Genomic DNA, 27,983 nt, shown 5'->3' on the forward strand with positions numbered 1-27,983 from the left:
GATAAAATGAGAGTTTTAAGAACTTTAATCTCTTCCTTTAAATTAAAGATAGTAAATGAAACTCCTCTGTAAAATATCTTAAGAGTCACTTTAACTGCAAGAGGCACACTAAGCCAATAGATTTAGTTATTAATTATAGCTGAATAACTATCAACTTCTGCAGACAAAACTGATTGGTAAAATATCATCTCAAAGTGCTAGGTTTTTAAGCTAACAATTTAGTACGAGTTTTTGAGATTCTACATAATTTTCTATTCACATAAATTACTCTTAAGCAAAGATAAACAGCAGTATATCAGGGCTGAAGTGCCCATTCCAAAAGGAATCAGATAACAGTACATCATTTACCTTTTACAATGCTTATTATCCATAATTTCAGGATGAGTAAGATCTGACTTACAAGGGTTCACAGGAAAAAGATCAGGGCTGGCAGGTAGGAGGAATAGGGAGTGGGGAGGGAAGACATGATTATTAGCTCAGTGAGTTTCAATGAACCACGTGACAGCTACTTACAGAAAGCCACAGGGGGCACTAAGAGAAGCATTGGGCGGGCCCTATACACTGAAATTTGTAGTATTTGATGCAGTTCTGAGCATGCAATGCTTGAGGAGCTGACAAACTAGATACCAGAAAGAGGGAGCTCATCAGCGATTCTGATGTTTGGGGACTGAGATCTTAAATCACTTTGCCAAGAAGTGATAAACACGCTGAGGGTCCTTGATCCAAGAGGCTTGGGGTGGGGGGGGGGGTGAAGAGATGGGAGAGGAAGGAAACACCTGAAGAGCTGCCATAGGGAAGAGGGAGGTTTATCTTGTGCTGCTTCAAGGAGCAGAATATTAGAGAAATGAAAGGGAACTAAAATTTAGTTTCGTGGAGAAGAAAAGGATCTAAAAACCAGAGATGCCTGGCTAGAATGGGATTCTGAACAAGGAGTGAGCACTGAGTGTTAGAGTGGGGTCCGGTTGCCTCTCAGACATGATTCTGGAAAAGTGACTGCAGCCTTGCAGTGGGACGTAGATGGGCTAAAGAAAGAAAGACTCAAGGGTATCTTAAGCGTTAACCGAGGACTTCCATTCTGGGGAATTTGTCCATGTAGGTACTCTGACTGATCTTCACATTGAAAATAAAAAAGGTTGGATATAATGTTTAAAATAGATAGCTAGATATGACCTGGCTGGTTAGTAAGGAATATTAGAAACCAAAGATGAAGTGAAGGCAGGAATTCTAAAAGATAAGCGAGGGACCAAAAGTGGTTTATGTCTCGGGGGCATTTGCTGGACCAGCTGGACTTCAGCTTGTGTTTTCACAATCTCATCGTGATGCTAGAGGCAGGGGAGTCCCCCATGCCCCCGCCAAGGGCCTGCCCAAAGTGGGCGTCTAACAAGACATACCAAAAGACCACACCCTCAGTGCTTGGGAAAATTAGAATTAAACTGGCACCTCAGGACTACAAACACCGTCGCCTGTCTCAATCTTGGCGCTAAGTGAAGCGGGGAGGTCCTGCAGCTCCAAGAATTCATAATCACAAGCCATCCCTTATAGACGTTTGTGACCAGAGATGACTTGAGGGCCAAAAAACCTCACGTGGGGAGTTGAGTTTCCAGGGGTTCCGGGGGTCAGGAGAGCCTCCGGTCACTTGGGAGAAGCCAGAGGTCATTTCTCTCCAGGGGAACCCACCCTTAACTCTGGCCTCAGAGAATTTCCACAGATACAGTTCTATGAAATATGAACTCACAGTAAAAAAACACAAAAAACAAAAAAAAAACACACAAAAGCAAGGCACCATGGGTAAGCAAAAACGGAGAGTAGAATCAGAACTATAAAAGCTTTAGTCACTGCCTTTATCAGAAACAGAACTGAGATGACAGGCAAGCACAAACACATGTCACACACACAACACCCAAAGCTGGCTAGGACCCTGGATGCTGAAATCTCATTCATTCCTTAAAAGCAACACACTATTCGAGCTGCTGTAAAAGCTAATGCACAATTGAAACCTAAGAATAAGCCTCCTCCCGGTATTTATCAGACACAGCTTATCTGTGTACAGAGCTGTAGCTAGAACAATGCTATGTAAGTACTTGTACATAAATGCCTATGTACGTGTGTTTTAAGTCAACATCAAGTAGGCTTATTCTGAAACACACGAGCATAGCTAAAAGTGGTCAAATTTATAAACTCTAAAAATTTAATTCTATCAAAATCACAAAAGAATTGACTAAAAAACAATCACAACACACACAAATTTGTTAACATGATACATGAACTCTGCAGCAGATGCTGCACTTGTAATTCTCTATTCCAGTCCCACGTGTCACTTTCACTGCAAAAAGCAATTGAGGAAAAGGTGGGAGATGGCCCTACTGGTATTGACTCCAAGTCAAACAGTCTTCAGCTAACTGAATGTGGGACTAAAGCAAAATTAAACACTGGGAAATGTCACTACAAAATGGGGAGGTTAACCAAGGTTTAAAATAATTAACAAGTACCTGTATTGTTTTTCTTAAGACTCTTCCTTATCCAATGCTTTCCTTAGTTTTGCACGTTAGTGATAATGAGCATTTATTTATTTTTCATTCTTTTTAAAATTAAAGTATGGTTGACATACAATATATATGAGTTTCAGGTGTACAACACAGTTATTCAACATCTATACAACATATGAAGTTATCACCACAATAAATCTAGTAGTCATCTGTGCAGTTATTACCAAACCACTGACTACGTTCCCTACGCGGTACATTACATCCCTGTGACTTATTTATTTTATACCTGGAAGTTTATACCTGTTATTCTAATGAGCTTTTATATAACATGTGTCGGGCAAATCATGCAAGGACAGCTTCCTTTCCATAGCACTGGTTTCAATGACCTCATGGGAGATTATGTGATACTGCTAGGAGTTAGGACCCTGGGACTGCCTCGTCTGTTTCCTTCTCCAGACAGATTTGTTATGGTCCAGACGCTAACCACTATTCGTCTCAGAGATGATGGTGATGAATCAGAGGGATGAATAAGAGCAGGCTTCTCAATCTGTTTGATGCCATGTACATGGGAACAAATGTTAAACTAGAACTTCAAACCTTCGAAATATTCAGTCAAGTTTAAAAGGTTATCCAGCTACAGCTCCTAATGCAACCTCTTCCAATATCTCACTAAATATATAGAAAGATGCAGAAAAAGAGATGTGAGGAAGTGGAATCCCATTAGCACCAAAGAGAGGCAAAAGCGAATTCCAAAGACTAAGAGTAAAACTACTTCCTAAATTTGATTCCTTGTAATCATAAAGCTAAAGAAACAATCAAAACCACACCGTGGAGACCTAGCCCCACCATCCAGGACAGGATACGCTTCTGCTCCTGAAAGTATGCAGAAATGCCTCTCTCTCACTGTCTCCCCCCTGACTTAAGAGCAGGCATGGAATGAGCCAACAAGAAAACTGGGCAGACAGCTGTCTTCTGCAGAGGACACGCTTGTGTATTAGAAATGCCACAGGAAATGAAAACATTCATCTTCCATTCTTTCATAAAACTGCAAGTTTCAGATCTGCCATGAACATGATACTCCATGAACAAGTACAGCTCCACTACTACTGCCTGCGTGGCTGGGCCCTGCACATGGGCGAGCACAGCAGGCTGGCAGCCTGAGTCTATGGAAGCCTGAGGTTAGTCCACAAGCTGGCCCACGGCTCAAGGTCTGGCTCTAAGTGACAATCAGACATGCCACCCCTTAGCATAGAAAGAATTCTCCCAAGGCCTCAGTGATCCCTTTACAACTCCTTGTCCTGTGCCAACCGCACCTGTACTAGCTCTAGTGAGTTTCTTATGGCACCGAAAGAGTCCTAACCACAACACAGCAACCACCCCTGGAGTCTTGACCTGTTTTGTAGCCATCACAAAGGCCAAGATCAACTGATGTACTGATGATCTACAAAGGATTCTACTCAAGATGGAGAGAGAAGGGACAGAATAAACACTTGTAAGGACCCATCAATATTTCATTCAGCGAATGCAGGAAATTATCAACTGCTGGGGGCAAGTGGGGGGAGGGAAGCAAATAGTCATATTATTTTTCAGTAAAGACAGGGTAGTTTTATTTTGGGAGATGCAGTTTGAAGTGAATTCGGCTTGCTGATCTGATGTGTGCAGCCAGAGGCAGATTTTTTTAACTTGTATGCTGCCCTGGCGACCCCAACTAGGGCAGTGGGCTCTCGCACAGGCAAAGGGAGTGTAGACTAATAGTTGCAGCATAGATCCTGAAACCAGGCTGAATTCAAATCCAGACTTCACAGTGTATTAGCTGAATGACCTTGGGCAAGCTTCATAACCTCTCTGTGCCTCATTCCACGTGACATATGGGTCCTAAAAACCTGGATGGGGACTAGCAGAACAATAGCAGAACAAGAGCCCCTGGGGAACTGGGGCACCATGGAATGGTGGCTGTGGCCAAGTGGTTTTGGGGGCTGCCCCAAGTCAGGAGGCTTCTCTGGATACGTTTTCCCCAATGCTCCTCTTCGGAAGTTTCTGCCTCCTCTAGGACCAAAAAAAAAAAAAAGAGTGGAGAACCAAAGCAGGCAAAACCTCCCTGAGAAGGTAATCCTGCTGCATTTGTGACCACAGCACCTCTCCTTCCCCTTTGCTGTAGCTTTGCTGCCATGTCCGCAGCAGAACGGCCAGGCCTCTGCATTTCACACACAAGCACAGGACCTCACGTGAGAAAGTATGTTCCGTTCAGGTTAGTGATGGACCCCATCTCACGTCACTCAGGGAGTTCCAGGAGGGGCCAGTGCATCGCAAGCCTCGTTCAGGGTCTCTTTCTACTTGTCGGTTCCTCCTCTAGCCCTTAAAGCTTTGAGGTCATTGTCACTTTTAATGGTTTTACCTTCTTCCACACACACTCTGTGCTCAGTTTGAGCTCTCAGATACCCCGATTTCTGGAGAAGCCTCTCTGCCTTGCTTCAGAATTGTGTTCCTAACAGCGGCCTGCTGCCCAACTCGGCCTGGATCTCTGGAGTCCCCAAGTTCATATGGCTGCTACTCCAAATTCTTGGACCGGCCTTATGCTTTCCCTGTTTCCTAGCGTCAGACTCCATTCTCTTGGTCATCTTTACTGATCACTGATTGCATATGCGTGTCCACATACTAAGCACCTTATTACGGCAGGCCCTGGGGCACATACACAGAAGATACACACGTATCTGCACCTACCCAGACCTTCAAATTAGGCAGAGCACCGAGGGAGAAACCAACCGGCAAATCAGCAGCATGGCTGCTGCTGGGACAGGATTAGGCCCAGAGTGTGAGGGACTCAGAAAAGGAGCTAAAGCAGACAGAGGGGCGGGTGGCCATGGGGCCAGGTCTTCGCCTTTCAACTGAACCACACACCCTGACATGTTCATGAGTTTCCTAAGTCCGATGCAGGAAAGATTACTTCTTTAAAGACAATAATCCAAAGAGTCCTACACAAATGGAACAAAAACTTTTCCTTCCATTTATATGTATAGAAATGATTACCCATAAAATATATGACTTAAATTCTGAGTTGCTTTTGTAGGCTAACAATGAAAAATTTCTGACAAACTATAGTGGGTGGAACGTGTCTGGGAGCTCAGTTTCTAAAAGCAGAGAAAGATACAAAGCGGATTATCTTATGTTCGTAGGAATTCTACACCTACTGAACTTTGGACAGATGACCCTTTTCTCAGAGCAACAATTTTACCAGCTAAGTTCCAGAGTGAAGTATTCCTGAGTCTTCTAAAAGCCACTAGAGGGCAAGATAGCGGTGGACTTCCCAAGTTAGGAGTTCCAACTTAACAAAAGTGTGCAGAGCACACCCAGTCACAGTGACCGTCTTGTGGAATATGAAATTTGGGACAGATTAAGTAAATGAATGCCAGAGCAGAGAACCTGCTCTTCCCTGAGTCTAAATCACAGGTCTCAACATTTGAAAGCAACATTCAGTGACGCTACTGAAGCAAGTATTCTGAGCATGGAGCCCTCTGCATGAAGCCAGCCCCTTCAAATGAGAGTCTACACCATCCAGCTATTATTCTGGATACGTTTGAGCCTGTCGTGAGTTCTAGGTCAGAACTATTAAAGTGCATACATGCATTTCTCAATCCCCTTTCTTTTCTCCCTTTAAAAGCCATGTTCATCCACGTTCCCACATAAGACCAATTTATATTGCCCCATTTTTCACAGGCTATGAAGTCTTTCTTTTCTCAGAAATACACTAAACTACACTGATCTCACCACCCTCGTACATTTACATTTGCCAAAATGAGGGGTGCATGGAGAACAGTTATTATATGATAGAAACTGGCAAATTAATCTCCTTCTGGAATATTAGCAAACAGCATTCAAATCTTGTGAAATCGGAATAAATGACTTCCAAACAGGAAAAAAGAATAAAAACCCTGTGATGTCTTTCACCCTTCTGCAGCTTTACAAAGTTACTACGTGTGGTATTGAAATCTGCGTCTGGCCCTCAATGAAGTTAATAAGTAATCAAATATTTTCTAGTATGAAAGGAAAGGAAATAATCAAGATGTGTATCCAACTTAAAAAGGCTCTTTTACAACCAGATTTTCCTTTCTCCACATCCAATCCACATCTGCTTCCATATTTTGCATTCCTATTATTAGGACTACATCCAACCCACAATTTCGGCCTTTCTTTGCACATCTGCAATCCACAGGGGAACAAGATAATATGGGAGTAGAGATCAGGCTGTTCAAAGACCAAGGGCCAGCTCTCACCATCTCTGGGCTGAAGGAAACTCAGTGGCAGAGGATCAGTTTGTTCTGGAGAGGCAAGGGGGAGAATGTCAAAGCTCCCACTGCATTTCACACCATTCCTCCAGTGCCTTTCATTCCTTTGCCCCTGAAAGCCTTGGGAGCCTACAAATAAGCTCCGCCCCCTAAAATAAGCTCTGTGTTTAAACTCTGCAGTTTGAGAAGTTAAGACCAGTGAAGGGAGTTAAGGAGGGGCTCCCCTGGTGGCAGGGTGGCGATAAGGGCTGTGTGGTAGGCTCTAGAGATGAATGGGGCAATGAGCAGGAAAGGTCACTTCAAGGACCAAACTGCCTGACCAGCCTTAAGCAGTGGTGGGCCGCAGCCATGCTCCCTGCACTCCCCATTCTGAAATAAGCCTTTGATTATTTACGGTTCCCAAGCTATCATTTTGCCCTGTTCTCCTCTCTTACATTCATTCTCTGCCCTTTCTCCATCAACACCTTTCCTGCCTCCTCTACCCCCCTGACTTCTCCCCCACACAAACCTGGGCTGCTGTGTAGAGTCAGGAGAGGCTGTACAATGCCCAAGGGAGCACAAGGGGCTGAAAGCCAGCCTGCACTTAGCTCCCTGAGCCACACACCCTGGTGCTGGGCTGTGTCCGCTAAAGAAAGAAAGGCCTTCTTCTATTTTGCACAAAAGCACCATCCATCCCCCAAGCCTTGTGCTCCATGGGGCTGCATCTGCTCAGAAAGGGCGCCATTTTCTCATCTGTATGGACGAGGGCCAGCTCTGCCCCTGCCCCCTTAGCCATCACTGTGAACTACAAAGATAGCTCTTCCATCAAAACAATTCTGTTTGAATTACCTTTGATAAAAATATTTTTTATTTTAAGCATGATATTGCATTAGTATGTCTTTTCCCATGGACAAAGAGTTCCTCTTTAAGTCAAATAGTTGTTTTTAACTGAAATAAATGCATAAATAAATAAAGGGTTTTGAGGAATACCTAGCACATAGTCACATGGTGAGCTCCAACTAAGTATTAGATGTTATTACTCTTATAAAGTGTCATTCAATGCTGGCTTTATCTAGCAACTCAAATACTTTTAATAGTGATGTGAGGAAAATCTACCTTAGATGAATTAAGAGAACAAATTCTGATCCATATCTAGCAATGATTCCTGGAATTTGAGGAAAAAAAAGTCTATCACAGCTGCAACATGTATTTAATTAAGCCACAACAATGAAAAGAACATCTTGCTATGAAAACTAAATGAGGTGACATAGATAAAAGCTTCTAGCATGCTATAGCAGGAGCTCGGTTAACTTTTTTAAAAAGTTAAAGGAAGGAGGCAGAAAAATTCAAAAGCAGTCCAAGACTAAAAAAGAACAGCAGCCTTCAGCCATTATGCATAGAAGAAATATGCCCTAATACAAAATAACTATTATTCCAGTCAATGACTTCTTGCTCCATAGCCTCTTTGTGGGAGGGCTGAGTGCCTTTACTGAGTGTTTCCCATGGTTGCCATACATTATCAGGATATGTACATTAAGCTCTTCACAATTCTATTAGCTGAATGCTGTTACCCCTCTTTCATTAAAAAAAAAAGGGGGGGAAAGAATGACTGATCCCAAGGAAAGACATAGCCACCTAAAAGATTATGATAAAATTTGAATGCTTATCCCATCAACTATTTATAACACTCATCTATATAGAATCACTCATCCACTGATGGTTTCAGAGAACTGAAGGCATCCTTCAGTATAATTTTCCTTTGCTCATCTACACATATGCCAATGAAGGAGAACTCTTAAAAATAGTATCTCTGGCACACATGGGTTTGTGTTTCAGTCTCATCCCTCTAGTTAAAGGTCCTGTTATCTGGGCCCTTAGAGACATTTTGGAAAAGAAACTCAACCACAATTTGGGATCTGACAAATGGAAGTCCTCTATAACTTGTTTCGTCAAAATGAAATCATTATTCCTGAGCACTGTGGGTAGGTAGAGATTGGGGCACTGAAAAAAATGTGTGTCTATTTCCAGATTTTTGTTTCAACAGTTAGAAGGCAAACCCTTAGGATCTGTTGCCAATACCACAGGTCCTGGGCAAACTGAGGCTGGGACCCACCTCTCCTCCACCTGCTCCGTGACCTCCTCTGCTCACTCCCTGTGACCGGCTCCATCACTCCTTAACCTGGTGGCCTGAGCTGCTCCTTTTAATGTCTCGGGCTGAGCGATGCTCCCTGGGCCCAGACTCTCCTTAGGTAGGCCTTGCCTCTCTTCAGTTGCCTAACTTAAGAGTTCCACATGGTGTTTGTTCTTTTTAGGATAGAAGTCTCAGGTGTAGCCTATGAAATGCAACTTCAGCTTCCTAGAAAGGACGGCCAGGTGTGAGAGTGGCTTTGTTTCAGGTCTGTTTCTGTGGTTCATGTCACAGAATCACATAGGGCCTGTCGTCATATTTATAAACTGGGTTATGTATGCCTCCTCTCCTTCACATCACTGTTATAAGGACAAGATCACGTGTTTCTGAAAACTCTGAATAAATGTAATGTCTGTATAGCTTGAACTACACAGCTGTATATACCTTCCAGAAAGCCTTACAGGATTTTGGGTTTTGGTCACCAAGGTTGGAACCATTGGGTGGTCGTTTCATCCTTCCTAGTCCCCATTTTCAGGACCACCTCCTTTAGCTCCTCCCACCCTGGTGGTGGCTATCTACCAATTATTATGTACAGACCTGGATTGTAAAGCGGTGCTCCCCACCGTCCTTTTCAATCATTGGGCAGATTTCTCCCTCTCTCCTTTTCCCTTTGCATTGTCATACTTTTAAAAAATTTCAAACATACTGATTTTTTCATCTTGTGGTTTTGGCAAAATTGACAATCAGTATAGGAATCACTTTATCCAGTATTGTCCTTTTATACAAATTGTTCTATAAATGTCAAAACATAGGGTACTACCTGGTTTCTAGGTGTTTTTCTCGGTTGAAAATTTTGATGTTTTTCAGAAGAAAACTATAGCTACATGCTGTGTCTTATAGCTGTTGCTTCAAAACTATCATTTTGTTTTGAGTTATTTTCCCCAAATACCAGCTTCCGGTCAGAGTGCCATTTGTATGTCAAACACCCCTGCCCTTGCACCTTTGCACAAATGAAATCAATTGATTTTAAAGCTGCAGAGAGCACGACCATCATCCTGCAGAGCAGTCGGCCTGGTGCTGGTGACCGTGCTGTCACGGAGTCAGCAGCTGGGACACGTCTTGGGGTGCCTGCCTCCTGCCCAATGCCTTATGAAGAGACCAGAAGCAAGGCGCAAGCTACAGGCTCAGTGTCTGCAGCCTGCAGATAAGAACCATGTTTGGTGGAAAAGGAACATTCTCAGTGTCTGCTGTGAGCTTACTGTTTACCTGGACGGCTTGTGGTAGGATTCCCAAGGCAAGTATTAACAGAGTGATAAAAAGTGTTAGCAGAACTTAAGTGATCTGTTCCTGGCATGACAGTTTTGATCCAGAGCTTCTTAAAGGAGCCTGTATCCATTAAAGACACAACAAGGGACTCTCCCTGTAAGGATGTCAATGCCTCAAATGCGTTGTAGAATAGGGAAAGGTAGAAACATGTAGAAATAAATGAATCGAACTGAATAAAATGAATATATGCTGTATTACTTTTCAGTTTATCAACGTTAAGTATAATTTTCCCCATCTATTTTTCTGCTTTTAAATTGGCTACAGAAATGAAAATGGAATAATTGGTCAGTCAAGAATTGCCTATAAACAATGAATGATCCTGGGAGGAGGGCAAAGGAGCCTCTTATGAGCATCTGGCAGCTCAGAGACCTTGAGTTGACTTCCTTGCTGATCCTGATGGTTCCAGCCTGCTCAGGACTGATGGAGGGGCTGCTGGAGAAGGTGAGGTACGACTGTAACAGCTGAGTCCTAAGGGGGAAAACCAATCATCCTCTATAGCTGGGAGTGGGAAGGACGATAAAAGAGTAAGGGCCTGAACATTAGAAACAACTGGAATGTTAAGAATTGAAAACAGTTTTTAACTTTATGCAAGTCAATATTAATGTAAAATAAAAAACCTAGAAAGAATTAAGAGACATGGATACCCCAAAATGGCTTGTATCTGAAGATACTTTCACTTCTTAGGAATCTGTTTAGTATTAGAAAAGGCGAAAGGAAAGAACAAGAGAAATCAGCCTAGTCATGCCCAAGACGGTGTAAGGACCAGTCATCTTATAAAGTCCAGGCCACAGCAGCACAAGAGTGGTGTCTGCTGCCTTAACGTGCAAGTAGCATCGCATGACCACCCCCTTCACTTTTAACATTTTCGAGAGATAATCTCTCATCACATATAATTTTGACCAAATTTCCTGTGTCTGTGAACCACAGTGCATGCTATAGACATGCCAGTTTCAGACCAACAACAGCTTTGTGTAGCTTTGTCTGTAACCTTGGCAATTCAAATCCTCTCTCTTTCTCCCTCTCATCTTCCTCTCCTCTTCCTCCTGTTTCCTCCTTCTTTCCCTCCTCCTCCTTCTGTTTCCTCTCTCATTCTCTCTTCTCTACCCCCCCCCACACACACACACACAGAGTCTTGGGTCTGATTTTCTAAACATATTACCCATAAAGACAAAGCAAAACAACATTTCCATCTCTTGGGAAAAATAAAGGAAAACTTCTGGGAGGTAGAAGGGTAGGCAGCAATAAATTAGCCTTACAATTTGGCACAACACATTAACTTCTATACAACAGAAGGTCTCTACACAGTCCTCAAAAAGGTCCAAATTGGCAACAGTTAAAGGAGTAGCAATGTTGGCTACAACACCAATCATTTTTATTACTGCAAGAGCCACCTGGAATAACTTCTCTGCTCTACACCATAAAGGGATAAAGAAGAAGAGAATAAAATTCTTGGCTTATATTTTAAACATTAGACTAATTCTGCTTGAGTGAACATTAGAACAGAAAAAAGAAAATCTCAAAGTGCAAAAGCAGCTAGCTATTGAAAAACAAAAACACGAGATTACAGTCTCTGAGAGGAGATGTCCCAGAATAATGACTGAGCATGGCCACTGAAACGGCCATGGCGAGGACAGGATCAGTCGGTTCAATTAGGAGACTGCGGGCTATGGAGTCTGGCAGAACACGACTCCAACTCCACTTTGCCGCTTCCCAGCTGTGTAACACTGGGCAGGTTTCTTTACTATGCTCACTTTTTTCACCTATGAAACAGAGATTGCTAGAATACCAACTGATAGGGTGGCTGGGAGAAATTACGAGACACCGTGAAACGTACTTATTATCAAACTGCTTACCTGGCAAATTATCCTTAATAAACAGTAGCTCTTTACTAGCTAGGTGAGTGTGAGTTTGAGTACACAAAGAAGTGTTGGCTAAAAGATCTGTGAGATGGGGACGATCGCCACTGGTGACAGAGGCCAAAGCGGGAGACAGAGCTACCATGGGGAAATAGTGCCACAATAGACCAACCAGCCTCAACAAAAGAGAACAGAGAGAGGCCTGCCACAAGGCTACAGTCTCAAAGGTTAGACAGTGATCAAATAAATAAATTGCCTTTTTCTAGTACATGTGTTTTTGTTTTTTGTTCTTTCTGAAAAATGTGTCTAGCTTTCAGTGTGGAGCAGAATCAAAGGGTATCAAGTGTTTTGTTCAATCCAAATGTCAAAAATGACACACGTGAAAGGCATCTGATACGGTGAGGGCAGGGAGAGAATGATCCTACCTCAGTTGTCATTCACAAGGTGGCAGCTGGTGGAGCCCTGGCCACGCTGGACTCCCCTCCCTTCAAAGCCAGAGCAGTCCTCCTCAACACTAACCTCGTCCATCAAGTTCACGGGAGCAGATCCCCCTGCAACACTTATAAGCTGTGCAGACCTGGGCAAACCCATTACCGTGCCAGGGCCTCGGTTTCCTCATCTGTGAAAACGGGAGACACACAGCTAATAGTTCTGCCTCACAGAACGCTTATTACTATCCAATGAGATGTTAGTGAAACTATGAAGCAGCAAAAAAATAAGGAATTCAATTATTAGAAACAACAACCTATTTGAAGACACTTTCCTTAATGTATTTAACACGCTATTTCGCCCACAGCAAGTGCTTAAAAAAACAAACAAAAAACTTCTAGAACTGAACTGAGATGCTGACAAAAAAACTGGATACCTTAGGACATGTTTGGAAAGGATTAAATTCTTAAATTATTATATGGTGAGGAAAATTATTCTTAGGGACACTGTGACATTGCATGCTAATCAGCTGCAGGAGAATCAAGGACTGTCAACAGCTCGCAGCCAAGAGCCAACTGTCTGCTGGGTAAGTAAATGCCTACAGAAACTCAATTAGCTTTTTCAGAGGAGCCAGAAAACTGAGCCCTGATGACATGAATCTCAAAAGCGAGGGAGCCCTGAACACGGCCGCTGCCTCGAGAACTGTTCCTTTCTTCCCTCTGAATTAGATTAAAATGAATGCCATTACGATTGGCTTATAACTACTGCCTAGCAGTGTTCACTGGAAAACGAGCATCAAATGTATGAAAACTCAGACACTGCAAATAAGACAGAGAATTATACATTTGAGAAAATTGATACAAATTACGTGAAATATCTGCCTTCAGGAGCTAGTATGTTTGCAGCAGGAAACAGCCTATGTCTTGTTGGGTATGAATATGTGTATTTTACAAAATAACAGTCCTACCTGAACGTCCAACAATACCAGCTCACAGTCTGCTGAATAACGAGCTTAATATACTGTTATAAAACTTGGAAGTGAATCTAGAGAACAAGATTAAATATAGGGTAACTCTAACTTGGCTTAGAAGGCAGAAAAAAACCAGAAAGGAACCTTAACAAGTAACATTAAAACCAAACAAGCCCACTGAGTGTGACTCCAAGGCCATCAACAGCCTCCACGCCATCCCAGTCCAGAGCCCACACACATACATGACATCCAAACCAAATAAAAGATGAATTATTTCATGGGTACATAAAAAGCAAATGCATCAGCAACTGCATACAGATTTTTGGTTTTTATTTTTTCATAATGCTGATTAAATAATGAAGCAAAATTAAATGTTACCTTGAAAGCTCCGAGTTGACCTCTTTGCAAGGTATGAACCAGATTAAGTAAGTTCTCCAGTAGTGTTGACATGTATTCCCCATATAAAAAAAATTATAACAGCACAAATGTGACATATATTCCACAATATGAAATGTGACTACAAAATAAAACTGCATGATTTCTATAAGCCACTGCAGTGTCATTACTTTGCAGTCACCCTATGTATGTTTTCAGCTACTGACAGATACTCACAAACCTTAGGTACCTAAATTCCATACCAGTGGTGACAGTGACAGGTGCTGACAGGTGTCATTAAACAACCGTGAGTTCAATTAAAGTTTTTACTTGCAAAACTGGGCTACATTTCAAGACTCTAATTCTGAAGACCCAGTTAATTTTGAAAATGAAACACTCTGTAACTCACGTGTTCTGCTACCAAAATGAAGACTTCAATCAAAATATTTCAGTTTAATGCAAACAAATTTTTCAACAACTGATATGTTATTTCGTTTCTGATCAATTCTTTTAGTCTTGGTTCATGAACTCATGTTTTTTAAAAGCTATAAATAAGTCAAATCTAGAAAAACAAGTATTGTTTCCTTCTACGCACCTATTTGAGGAAAACAAAAATCATGTGAATCATGTGAAAAGAACAAAGTATATTCACTAACAATGCAATCAGCAACATTTCCCTTCAGTTGTTTTTTTCTGTGGGCTGTTTTGCTACAGCAATAGTCTGGCAGGGCATCCAGCCTCAAGCGCCCTCTCCTGAACCCCTCTGTGCTCCATGAGGAGGGATTAGCCTGCAAGACACATTACAGGCTATCACTGCAGAATTATCTCCTACTGAGTACATATACTTCCGAGGGTTAAAGAAGAGAATAAACGTTGAGTGCTAAAATAAATAAAACTGAGAAAGATCTGGTCTGACATCATCTATATCACCAAGTGAGACTACAAAGATAATCGTTAATTCTGTGATTCATGAATGAAATGGGCCAGCATCTTGAAGCTAAGTGAAAAGCAGATGTTAATTACTGATGCCTCCTCTTCTCAAATTACAGATCACCCCAAAATTTTCACAATATAGGTTTAAGTAAAACAGTTACTAAATTCCCAGCACTTCTAGATTTAAAAAAAAATCAGAAAAAAAGATGCTGTTCAGATAGAGTATAACCCCATGCAGTCGCTGCGGTCATGAGCTCCCCCATCAGAGCTGGTAACACAGCACTGCATTATTTATCTCCTTGGCCATTTCTCCGCAGGCTGTAAACCCTGACAATAAGACCTGCCTTAGTCTATCTATGCCCAGCATCTTACCTAGGTCCCTGATACACCACAGACGGGAGCCCAGGTCTGAAAGGACACCCTCTAGGTGGCATTTAATGTTTTCAGTGTTCCTCCACTTCCCTTCCAACCAAACTTCTCTCCTGCTAATCAAACATGGTACTTCAAAATGCTGTTTTTGTGCCCCTCAATATATGAATATCTTACAGATGCGAAAAATATGGTGAGGGTTCCACCAAAAAGAGATGAATATCTATCTCCCCAACTCCAGGGGCTGATGTGCCCACTGGCCCCCTCCAAGGCTGTGCCTGATGCATACTCGCAGCTGGCTTCAAGTTCAGCTCCCTCTATGGCATGTGGACTGAATCCTCTTCCTACTAAGAGAACCAACCAAGAAGCAGCCACTTGAAAAAATTCATCTCACTGGACACATTCAGGTGGACTAGGAAGAGGAAAAGAGACTAAAAATGAGGATACTCTACAAAAGCAATGACCAGGGCATGTTATCATTTGCAGATGTTCCAAACAATACGCCCCAAACCCAATCACTACAAGTGGGGAGTGCCATTAGCATGGAAAAATGAATCAGGAGAAAAACTAGCATCATTTCCTGTCCCAAACTCGTCCCGGCACTTGTGAAGGTCATAGCTCAGGGCTCAGTGCCTCCTACCTAGCCCTCTCCCCACCGCCTCCACCCACAAGCCCTCTGCCTCAGCGGCAGGCTCCCATCTCGGCTGGCTTCCCCAGTCCCTGAGCCAAGGTGAGAAAGCTAGACAAATTTTCTGGCTTTGCATCCCTATTAATTTAAGAATATACTTCCCTGTAGATCCCAATTTGGAATCTGTGAGTTTTACTAGGTAGTATCATAGTGACATTAGGACAAGCCTTGTAAACGAGTCCTTAAAAATTACCCCTGCATGAGGCACATATTTGTCATTCAGAAAACTGATATATCCCCTAGGAGCAAACCAGCTAAATAAAGCTCAGTTTTTCGCTGGCATCTTCCTACCCATTATCAATAATGCTCACTCCGAGCCCCGCTCTTGCTGTTTCAACCCCCTTCTCTCTAGAGCTGGCTTATTAACCTCATTCCCAAACTCATTTTTCGCCCCCTCCATTCTAAAACCACCATCACCACCACAATTCTTCGCTTCATCATCAAACTGCCAAACTCACAAGCTCTTTTCTCTCTTCTTCACTTATTCTCTGCAATCTGGCCTTTGCCCCGCTCCCTCTGGGAACTGCCCCACGCTGCCCAGTGCACCTGCCCTGAGCTCCCCTCTTCTCTGACGGTGCCCTCTATGCCCATGAAGTATGCTGCTTCCTGGACATCCAACAAGCTCATGCCCTTCTGGATCTCCTTCTGCCTCTACCGTGCAAAACTTTTGCCTGGGGCCAAAAGGTGGGATGCAAAACAAATATTAAAGTAATTCCTAATGATACAAACTGTAACTTCATCCACACATGTTGGAGGAGAGCAGGTATCATTATCCAGGCTGTGTCTCTACTTCCTGAGGAGGTGGTGGAGGTGATAAGGATGTCTCCCAAGGCCAGAGTTCCTGTTCTTTAAAACCTGATACTCGAGGCAGTCTGCCTGTAGGGGCCCTTTCTAGTTTTAGGAATAATTCTAAAGCTGAACTAGGCTCAGCAAGAAGAGTGAAGAGCAATGGCTCAAAGCTGCGGTCAGGGCAGAGGCACCACCTCCACTCTACCCCAGGGCTCCTGGAAAGGCACGTGCAGCATATGTAGACCAAGAAGCTCCTCTGGACTCTGCCTCCCAACCTGCCTTTCACCCCCAGCACCTCTGGTGCATCTGGCCATTGGCCTCAGATTGATTTCTTAGTAATGGCGCATGCCTCCCCTCTCCTGCAAGGCAGGTGTGTGCTCAGCTCCCGTGTACATGCCGAATCTGGACGTTGGGACACATGTCCCTGTCCTGTTCCAGGCTCCAGGATGTCTGCAGGTAAGGAGGCACTGAAATAAGAGTAAGAGTCGTGAGTCTTACTGCTGTCCACAACAGCTTCGCACATTAACTGCATGAGCTTGCCACCTGAGTGGCGATGACAGAACATTTCAAAGTCAGACTTCTCTTCCTCCAAAAGGAGATCAATAAGGCAGCACCAAGGAGCTTCATTTGTCCTCAGAAAGCCTGTCACCCGCCGCCCCTTCCTCACCTCATATATTGTCTCTTCCAGCTCCCCATGGGAGCTCAGCTAAACCTGTGTGGGTCAGGGTTCCAGGCACACAGCTTCGCCCCCTGGGAGCTGGGGCCCAGCATGCCAGGGGAGAAAAGGGGAGGTGCCTGAGACATGTGGCATCTGGATCAGGGCTTCTCACGGAGCAGCGACTAAGGGTCTGTGCTCTACTGAAAGCTGGCGCTGGCAAGAAAGCTTAGGGGGAAATAGTGAGAATTATTTCAATGTAAAAATAAAGTATGGCACAGTAATACCTACAAAAGCCAAGCAAGGTAGGGTAGAGTTTTAAAAATCAGTTATGCTCAGGACCTACCAATGTGAGACAATGGTTTGTTTGGTGGACTTCAGATATAGGTCCCCAGTTTGTTTGAACACATATTTAAACGTCCTAAGAAAACTGTATTTCTGTCCTGTTTTTCCTCCAGCTGATTTTACTGCCTGACTTTTCTTTAGTGACACCTACAACCGGTTCTCTGTTTTTTTCTTTCTTCCTTTCTTTTTTGTTGCCCCAAACAGTGACCACGAGAGCTATTCCTTGCACCTAACAGGCTCTTCTTAATACTTTGTTGCTGACTACATGAAGATCCTAGTCAGCGATTTGACTTCCGGTTTTGGATTTCAATGTTCCACAGAATTACACTTCTCCTGGGGGAAAGCCAGCACGTATGTATTTGTGTGGATTCAGAATTTTGGTAGCATGGATTTTTTTCCCCTTAAAAAGGAAAGTGACTTAGCTACACCTACAAAGAAAATAAAATTATAGAGCCTTTTTAATAGTATCCCCATCCCACCTCCCACTTGGAATTCAGCCATCTAGCAAAATTACCACCTGGAAACCACAAATACAAAAATAACACATTTGTTTAATACTTTTCTAATGAAATTTCTCTATAAATTTGATAAAAGTCAAAAGCCTACCTTATTATTTACATTCACCCATCCATGAACCCCCCCAGTATATATTTCTCACTAGATGCCAAGTACTATCTATGATTAGAGCTGACGATATAGCTACATCAATAAAATATGTTCTGTACCCTAACAAGGTTGGAAAACACCTGAAAATAAATACAGAATATAGGATGCTCTATAAGAGATGCACATTAAGTGCTAAGTGAGCATTTAAGCCAGACTGTGGATGCCAGGGGAAAAGAGGTGGCAACTTGAGGGCAGGATTCATAGGAGGTGACACGCCACAACGCTGTGACATCTCACCTCAGAGGCCCACCTACCAACCCCAAAACCCAATTACACCATGACCCCATAACAGTCTTCCCGGTGGCCACAGTCAGCCAACCAGCAACGATGCAACTAACATACCGTGGTAGGTGACAGACCAGACATTCTTCATATGCGCTTCTCATTTCATCATGCATAACAAAAAGATGCGTGTTCTCAAGGGTTGAGATTTAATAAAAAATGTTACTGCTTCAACAAGTGAAACTGCATTTTTTTTTTAAAAAACCGCAGCTGCTCTGCTCTGTGGCAATGGAGAATGAAATGACTACCGTTTGGAGCCGCTGCCTCGATTCATACACTAAGGTGGCACAGTTTCACCACCACTGCTTTTGCACCATGAGTGCAAATGTCAACATGGAGGAAAAAGGCAAATGCAACACTTTCCTAACAGCCTCTCTTTCTCTTCTACACCTTCCAGTCAAATGGAACTACTTGTAATTCTTGGGAATTTTGCTGTGCCGGTCTCAACACTCATTCTCCTGTCTCCTCCCTGCCTTGCCCCCTCTCGTCACCCTGCAATTTACTGGTCATGTCTCAGATGTCATCTCTTCTGGAAAGCCCTCTCTCACTCCCTCAAATCCGGCCAGGGTGCCCAGCTGGCACCTCCACAGCACCTGTACGCTGTGGAAAAAAGTAAGGAACCCCTAAGAATCCCTTCCCCACTGGCGCCTCCCCCCGTCCTTCCAGGCACTCAGGAATGATTCTTTCTTTTCTCACCAGGCTGACTCCTAACCTGCTCACACTCTCTCTATAAAGCTGGTTGATACAACTTGACAACATTGCACTTTGAATGTAGGCACCAGTACCATGCCTGCCATGCAAGAGGCGTCTGGCTTTTATTGCCTCTATGTCTAAAAAAAGATGAAGAGTTTCATGTTTGTCTTGTGAGTCCTAGGCCTGAGTTTCTGACAGTCCCCAATGTGCCTGCCATCTGGACAAGGATCCAGACTCCATCCAGAGAAAGGCATGATGGCCATCTCCCCAAGACAGCCGAGGGCAGCAGGGTCCACTCCTGGTCGGGGCCACTGCTCTGTACGAGTGGACCCTCTGTCCTCTGGCCAGACAAGAAAGGGCTCAGCTGTCCTGACAGCTATCCCCCTTCCTTCCGTTAGCTGGTGCTGAAGCCCACTGGAGTGATGGCACCAGCTCTTCTGCTAGCTGTCACACCACCCTTTTCCCCCCACTGGGTCTAGGTGACATTAAAGCTTAACTGTGTTTTATCCACACTGTGATACTATGTTTCCATGGAAATATAATCTGCAGAAGGAAAATGAACCTGCTGGAAAATCAGTCCCTATTCCTAACGTGTCCAACACTATTATGTTCTACGTGGGACTTCCGACTTTGTTAGGATCTCCTACTAAACTATAAATTCCTGAACAGCAGGGAGCATAGCATCCCCTAGGTACCATAGTACCTGAACACAGTAGGTGCTCAAAACCTATCTGCTGAGGCAATTAAATGAGCTCATGTAGTATATCAAGTTTCTAGCACAGTGACTGAGACAGTCAGGAGCCAACAGTGGAAGCTGTTCTGATTTTGATATGACAATGACAGCAATATAGGGTTTACACAGAGATTATTCGGTCATTTTTTTTTGCTCTACTGGCTTCGTTGGCAATATGTAAGGAATATTTATTAGGATCTAATAATTTTAGCATGTGTCTAAGGGCCTTAAGAAATGATGTAGTTCATGAATCTTAAAGCCCAATGTTTGCTCTGTTCTTGAATGGTAAATTTTTTGTTGTTGTTGTTATTAACTTCTACGTCTTCCCAGGATTTCACTGCAGGCTCACAATTCAATCGCTATGTAATCACTAAAAACTATGGGCCCTTATTTGCTAACTTGTTGAGCAGATTTTCATTAGGCACAGCCAACGAGCTTCCAGGCACTGCCAGTCATGCTCAGGTAACATGCAGCAAATCCCTCTGAGGACAGCACCGACAAGTTTAATAAAAGGAATGGCAGTGATCTCGGAATTCCAGAAAACACTTGACAAAGTTCCATATCAAAGGTTAACAGCATAGGTATGAGAGCCATAAACTGAGAGGGAAATTGGTATTAGACTGATAAAACACTGAACAGCAGGAAACAAAGAAAACGTTCAAGGGGGAAAGGGAAAGTCATAGAATACTACATGGGCTCTGATAAATTCCAGGATTTTCATGTTATTTTAAAACATCTAAAGGGAAACCACTTTGTGTATTCTAGAAATGTAGAGCCACTAGAAAAACAAAGTGGTCTGTAATGGAATATTGGAAACAGAAATCTTACATCCAGCCTAGCATATGAAAAGAGTCATTTATTGAACGCTGCAATGACAACACACTGGAGCATTCGGTATGGCCAGAACAGCGATGTTAAACTAGAAGGAAGGTCTTCAAGGGTTTACAAATCTCATCTACTTGGTGAAGGAGGGCGTTGTAAGATGAGGACAAGCAGAAGGGATTTTTAAAAAGACTAACATAAAAACATTTCCTTGAAACAGAATTGGAAGGGAGATATGCACACCCACATTCTAATATAACTTTTGCTTTTCTCTGATTAACTCTGGTAACAAGTCATAACCAATCGGTTTCAATCAAGTAAGTAAAAGTAATTGGAGGCACTGACCCTGTAATCAGAAGAGTAGGACGTTCCTGTAGTTACCATGCATTCTAATTAGGTCACTTCCTACAGCAACTGCCCTAATAAATGAGGTGTGTCACTTCAGTACTCAACCTTTGCAAAAGAGAGTAAACCGAAGAGCTGCCATGCTTCCTGCTGGGAAACATTTGGTCACAAGCTAACTACTATGGGTAGGCTATCTGTGGTCTTTTCATGCATCAAAATAATGGTTACTGATTAGTCCACAGGAAAAATAATCCAATTCTCTAATTACCCCTTTAAACACCCATGATACTTAGAACAGCCTTTTATTTCTATTGCATTTAATGAGCCACTCCCCTCTCTCCCCCAACTATTTCCTAAAAACAACATCCAGCACCCTGCTCTGGGGGTGTCCCTGGGCACAGGTGCCCTCCAACAGCCATCAGAAGTCCTTGCAAGCACCTCCTTGGGGTGGTGCCGTGCTCCCTGGGAGCACCTGCCATGTCTTCAGCTTCACATGAATGCTATTCAAAGCACAAAATTGCATTTACTTTTGAAACCACTGAATGGTTTTTTGCTTTTTAAGTATTCACTTTAATTTTCCATTGAGTTTATTTACCTTCATCTATGATTCTAAACGTTCCTCCTTCCTCCTGTTACAATGAAGAGGATTTTGTGCTTGTTCAGGCCACTCTTCCTGCCTTCTTCTCTAGGATCTTGCACAATTTATCCCCCAGCCCTGTATTTTCAATTTACCCCTTCCCTGTAGGCTCATGACTCAGCATTTAAGCACATTCAAGGATTCCATATTAAAAATAGCACTTGAATAAACCCTTCCTTGACTCTATTCCCCCACTAATATCACACTCTCGTCTCTTGTTCCATCAAATTACGTGAGTTTCCTACGCTTGCTCTATGTCGTCACTTCCCCATAGTCCATTTGATGTCTGTCCCACCACCATCCCCAGCTCTCCATGTTCTAGCGCAGAACATTAAGATCCCCCATGACCCTCACACAGGGAAATCTCATGGGGCTTTTTCAGTCCTCTCTTTGCCTGACTCTTCACAGCCTGCAGCCCATTCCCCTGGTCTTGAAGCACCCCCAAACTCTCTTCCACCCTCTGGGCCCTTCCTTATAGACCCCTCCCTCTCTACCAAGCCCTCCAAATACACCCAGTCTTCTTATCAGTCTAAAAGTTCTCTGCAGGGCTGAGCTGTATTCTCACTTTCTCTAAATACCATTTTTATGCCAATAACTCCCTAATATTGCCAAACCTCACTTCTGAACTCCAAACCCATACATCTCACAGACTTCTGAACATCTGCACTGGTAGGTTTCACAAATGCCTCCAATTCAGCATATCCCAAAACTGAAGTCATCTTCTCCTACCCTTCTCCACTCCCCAAAATAAAAAGACCCTGGTCTTCCTGCAGGATCGTGTCTTCCATCCGTGTCCTCAAGTCAGAAGCTCAGGAGTAATCCTAGTCTCATTCTCTCTTGCTCACCACACTGATCCAAGCTTCTGATTAACCTACTGCGTGTATCACTCTAATTTGTCCACTTCTGTTTCCATTGCCACAACTCAGTCTAAACATAGCATCCTCTTGCCTAGATTGCTGCAACAGCTTCTAACTGACCTCCAGGTATTCAACAACCTTTGAAATTTTTTATCACTTCTACAAAGCCAAAGTGATTGCCAATGTGACTGTTCTAAATGGCAATTTGATCCCATCAGTCCCCTGCTGAAGGAGACCTAACGCCAGTCTAATATTCAGGGCTGACAAGTCCTTTTGGGGGCTCAGCTCTGCTTATGACTCAGGTCTCTAAAGCTAACCCCTCGGGTGGCAGGAATCACCATCACCCTCTCTTGCCACAAGACTTTGCACTGGCTCTTTCTTCATTCTCCACATTCTCCACCTTCCTTCTATCCAGCTCCCCACTTATCAGAGTTAACTCCTTATATCTTTATTCAGAAGGCTCAGCTAAAAAGTTACTTTCTATAGAAGCTGATTTTCTCTACTCCGCAGAGTAGGGTGGGAGCACCTGTCATACACAGTCATAATCCCTCTCAGAAACAACACCCATAATGACTCGTATGATCTTACACCAGGCTTCAAGGTCGACTAGCATGAAGACTGGATCTATCAAAAACAGCTGGCACAGTACGGGTTCCCTTAGCAGGTGCCCAATGAATCTTGGTTAAATAAATTATAAAGTCAGTAAGTGGCCTCATGTTTTCACTGTTTCACAGCATTTTGAATCATTGCTTTGTCCTTCACTGTCTAACTCTGAGAAATAAGCATTAATGTTTTTATAATAAATAATTCCCAGAAAAAAATGTTTACAGATATAGAGGACATCTATATACATATACACACAATACATCATATATGTGTGTGTGTGTGTGTGTATATATATACACACAATGTATGTCATATAAACATATATAATACATACACACACCAAAACATTAAAGATCAGAGATCTGAAACGCACCCAGCATCCTCCCTGTTTTCTCTCAATTAGAAAAAAGTGCTCTTATTCTTTGGCTCTCAGCCTGATGCTAGGGCCCACTTTAGCCCCCACCTCATTATACAGAAAACCAGATTATTTATTCATAGATTATTTATGTGCTTAAGTTACAAAGTTACTATTCTTAGGAGAGTGGCCATATTGTTAAATTATGAGGCTTTATAGAGCAGAGAGAGATCCTAAAACTTAAATTGATCCATGTTGCTTTTGCAGTCCTTTTAAAATGTTCTATTTTTTAGTTACCTCCCTACTTGCATTGATGAATTATTCTAAATAACTTAAACGGTCAAAAGTATGCCCATTTTACACATTTAATTTCTTCATATATTGCTTTGAAATTAATAATACTGAGAGTCACTGTCAATGGCAGTATTAAATAATTCAAATCTTCTTGTAATGTTTTTTTTAGGAAGAAAAAAGAATGTAGAATGACCCATAATTCCAGAAAGTCAAAACAGAACGACTGAAATATACATAAAACATTGTTATCAAAGGTTTCAATTTAACAACAGGACCCTCTCAATTACAAGTGGACATTAAGAAATCAAATTTAACCAACAATTTTAGCTTAGTGATAATTCTCACAACAAAAATTGGACTAAGTCTGATTTAGTATAATCATCAAATCACCATTAATAAACAAATGTCACTCATTATTTTATAGTAAAAAGTTACAAAACTTAAATAGCACGTTTAAAGTCAACATACACCATTCACTTATTTATTCATTCAACATTTGGCTGAGCATCTTTTGTGCACCAGGTACTGCCATCAGGATTCAGCATTAAAAGATGAGCAAAACATACAGGTTCTCATCCTCAAGTTCTGTCATGCACAGAAATCAGATCTTCCAATACTATATTCCAAATCTATGAACACTATCTACTTGTAAGACACATCACAATTCAATGTACCACTAAATATAAACAAAAAGAAATGCTGTAATTAAACTACAACACCATGTAAAATGCCAAATATTGTAAAATCATACTCCAATTTCAGAGACAATAAAATGCAAAAAAATGTTTCTTAGAATCAATGAAGTCTGGTCTTCTAAACTCAAACTCTAACTCATCTACACTTTTAACAGCAAGTTGTGTTTTGATTTCCTTTAGAAATGTGCTTTACCACAAGTAAGAGAAAGTTTTAATCTCAGAATTGAACTTGATGGAGAAAACCAAATGACTCAACCTAACAAAAAGCTAGGCCAATTCTACATAGACCCCAACTGCTTATTCTAAACTATTTCTAATCTACAGAAAAGTTTAATGATTGTATTGGGTTGTCGGAAAAGTCATGACATACTATTTCTGTTTTTTGTTGCAAAAATGTGTCCTGACTTTTCCAACAACCCAATATAATGAACACACTTCTATTTTTCACTTGGGTTCCTAACTGTTAACTTTTTGACACATTTGCTTTTTTTCTCTCTCCCCCTTTCCTTCCCTCCCTCCCTCTATCCTGCCATATATATAGTGTGTGTATGTGTAAATAGAGAGAAAAGAGAAACATGTGCATAAACATACGTTTTTTGGCTCAACTATTTCAGATTAAGTCACAGACACTGTGACACCGCTCCTAGATATTTCAACATTTTCTTATATGTTCATATTACCATTACCACAAGAAATTAACCTTCATATAATGATTATCTTCTTTCTTCCATACTCAAAACTTCCCCGTGTTTAAAATTTTCACTTTAATTGCATTTTTAAAAAATCCATGATGCAAGGAATGATCGATCACACCCTGCACTTGGCCATTTCACATCTTTAAATTTCTGTTAACACAGAACAGCTCCCCCGCCCTTTTTCTTTTAAGATTTTTTGGTCCGGGCCAGGTGTCTTATAAAATGCCCATGATCTATACTTGGTTGGCCATTTCTTAATGCCAGGTTCGGGTTAAAGCTGTGTCAAGTACATACCTCAGATGGTATGTTGTGTACTTCTCTCATTGTATCACGTCAGGAGACAAATCCCCCCAAAGACGCAGCCATGTCCTTACTCAATCATACTGTAGGTAAGCCCATAGGACAGGGGCCCCCACCCCTTCCCATGCCAGATTCCAACAAGCCTTCCATGGGCAAAGACATCCAAGTAGTGCCAGACATTTAGGAAAGCCTCTGATGAGAGATAGATGATTGACAGATAGATAGATAGATAGATAGATAGATAGATAGATAGATAGAAAGGAAGGAAGGAAGGAAGGAAGGAAGGAAGGAAGGAAGGAAGGAAGGAAGGAAGGAAGAAATGCCTGAAGAGCAACAAGTTCTAAGGGAAGAGAAACAAGGGGAGGTTTCAGGAGGGCTGTCTCTATTCAGAAAAACAGAAGTGACAGGTAACTAACGAGTCAGATGATGCCAAGGAGGGATTTGGAGAGACAGACAGAGGAGGTTTGAAGCCATTAGAGAAAAACTGAAAACTAAGCAAAAAAGGGAAAAGACAGCATTCATTAACTGCAGGATTATTTTTATATTTCAGGTAAAATTTCCTAAGATAACTTTTGTTTTGCTAAAGGGATGATGTTCTATTTACTTTTCCCTTCCATTTTTTACAATCATCCCCAGTGTTACTGAGTAACAATGAGAGAGGATTTCTTCACAAAAATAACGTATGTGGCCCCAGTTGGCTAATTTTAAGTTGGCTGAGTGTGGACTTTGGTGATCTGGCACTGTCACCTACTAGCTGTGTGACATTGGCAGGTTACCTCATGCATCTCTGTGCCTCAGTTTTTTCATCTATAAAATAGGGGTAATAGAACTTATATCATTGGGTTGTGAGAATAAGATAGCACATGTCAAGTGCTTAGGACAATACCTAGCACAGAGTAAACGTTCAATACAGTTTGGCAATCACAGTGAATATCATTAGTATTGGTGTAAGCCTGTGATTAAGAAGCCTGATGTAACTTTAAAATGACTCAGCAATAAGAATTCAGCCTTTGTAGAAAAAGAACATGTACTGATTGACCATAGATTCATGGACTATTGCAAATAATTAGCTAGTGGAATTCTTAAACATTCCTCACTGCGTGTCCATAAACCACAGAGCAAATGAGCCACCTACTAAAATAGTAAAGAGAAGTTTAGTAGCTCAAAAGCATCACTTCACTTCATGGCAGGGTTTCCAATGGAGTCTGACAATGCAATTCAACCAAATTACACAGAAAGAAGTTTTTGGGTTTTTTTTTCCTTCTTAAAAACTAACATCTATATGGTAGGCTCTTAATAAACGTTGGTTGAATGCATGCAAAATTTGCTGTATACAGGAACACGAAATTAAAAGGAGAGTGCCACTGCTATACTTTTTAAATCTCTAGACCTTTCCTGGATAAATGTCACCGCTGCATGCATTATGGTGCAAGATTCCAGGATGACAGACTATCTTCCATTAAGTAGAAGGCGCCTTGCCAGGCTACTTAAAGAAAAATGAAAAAGTCTGTCACAGGTTCCAGCTTATCTTTCTATCTCCTACATTTCTCCTCTAAGTAACAATGTCATGGAAAAACGACCTGCAAATCCAGAATCATCCTTTGATGGGATAATGACATGTGAAGAACTGCATGGAAACAAGACTTATTTACAGTTTGATTCTACAGCTTCCTCCCTGAGGCTCAGAGAGTCAATCATTTATGTGGAGTCCCAAGTAGGGAGCAAGTTTCAGACCCCCAAATTCATAGGCCAGCACTCTGCCTTGGGTTTATACTTAAAGACCAAAGCTTAATATTATTTTATGTGGGGTTTTATGCCTAGGTCAGGCGTATTTTAATATTAAAGATGATTGTATGCCTTTTTGACATAAAAAAGAAGGCCTGTGAAATCCAAACATACTTGTGAAATCCTAAGAGTTTCATTTAATAGCAATTACTAATGGCCTCTAGCTGGCAAAATCAGTGAGCCAAACATTCGAGTGTTTGAAATGCAAATATAAGATAATTAATGAAAATGCCAACAGTTCTTCTGCTAAAGCCTGCTAAGATAGTAAAAAATAGTCTAACAGGAACTTTCATAAGGAGAGACCTGAGTCAGAAACTCAGTTCCTCTTTTTCTTTTTAAGAATCATCTTTGCCTGGACTGTAGGCTGTTCACTTATAGTCAGCAACAATCCAAAAATCTAAAATGCAATATTTCAGCACATAGGAATATATTTTTGGTTGAGCGGTGGTTTTATTGATCATTTCACCATCTTTTAATAAGATTTCTTAGTCATCGCTTCTCGTTCCAGATTGTACCCTCCAGGGTAAGCATACAGAGTACAGTCGTTATGAAAACAGGCTCAGGCGTCAGGCAGATCAGGTCCGAGTCTCCACGCCACTTCTTACCG

The 27,983-nt window shown here is 42.1% G+C and overlaps 1 protein-coding gene across 2 annotated transcripts in view; it reads right to left on the reverse strand.

Moving 5' to 3' along the window:
• PELI2 (pellino E3 ubiquitin protein ligase family member 2) overlaps positions 1–27,983 on the reverse strand; it is a 161,447-nt gene that overhangs the window by 57,191 nt on the left and 76,273 nt on the right. The window contains exon 1 of one of the 2 annotated variants that reach the window (XM_019645042.1): positions 13,836–13,943. The exons of the other annotated variant lie outside the window; for it this stretch is intronic. Within the exon in view, the coding sequence (XP_019500587.1) occupies positions 13,836–13,907 (72 nt within the window). The 5' untranslated portion in view covers positions 13,908–13,943. Of the gene's footprint in view, positions 1–13,835; positions 13,944–27,983 lie in introns of those variants that run through there. 2 annotated transcript variants of the gene reach the window in all.

This window comes from Hipposideros armiger, unplaced genomic scaffold, assembly GCF_001890085.2.
Source record: "Hipposideros armiger isolate ML-2016 unplaced genomic scaffold, ASM189008v1 scaffold_5, whole genome shotgun sequence".
NCBI lineage: Eukaryota > Metazoa > Chordata > Mammalia > Chiroptera > Hipposideridae > Hipposideros > Hipposideros armiger.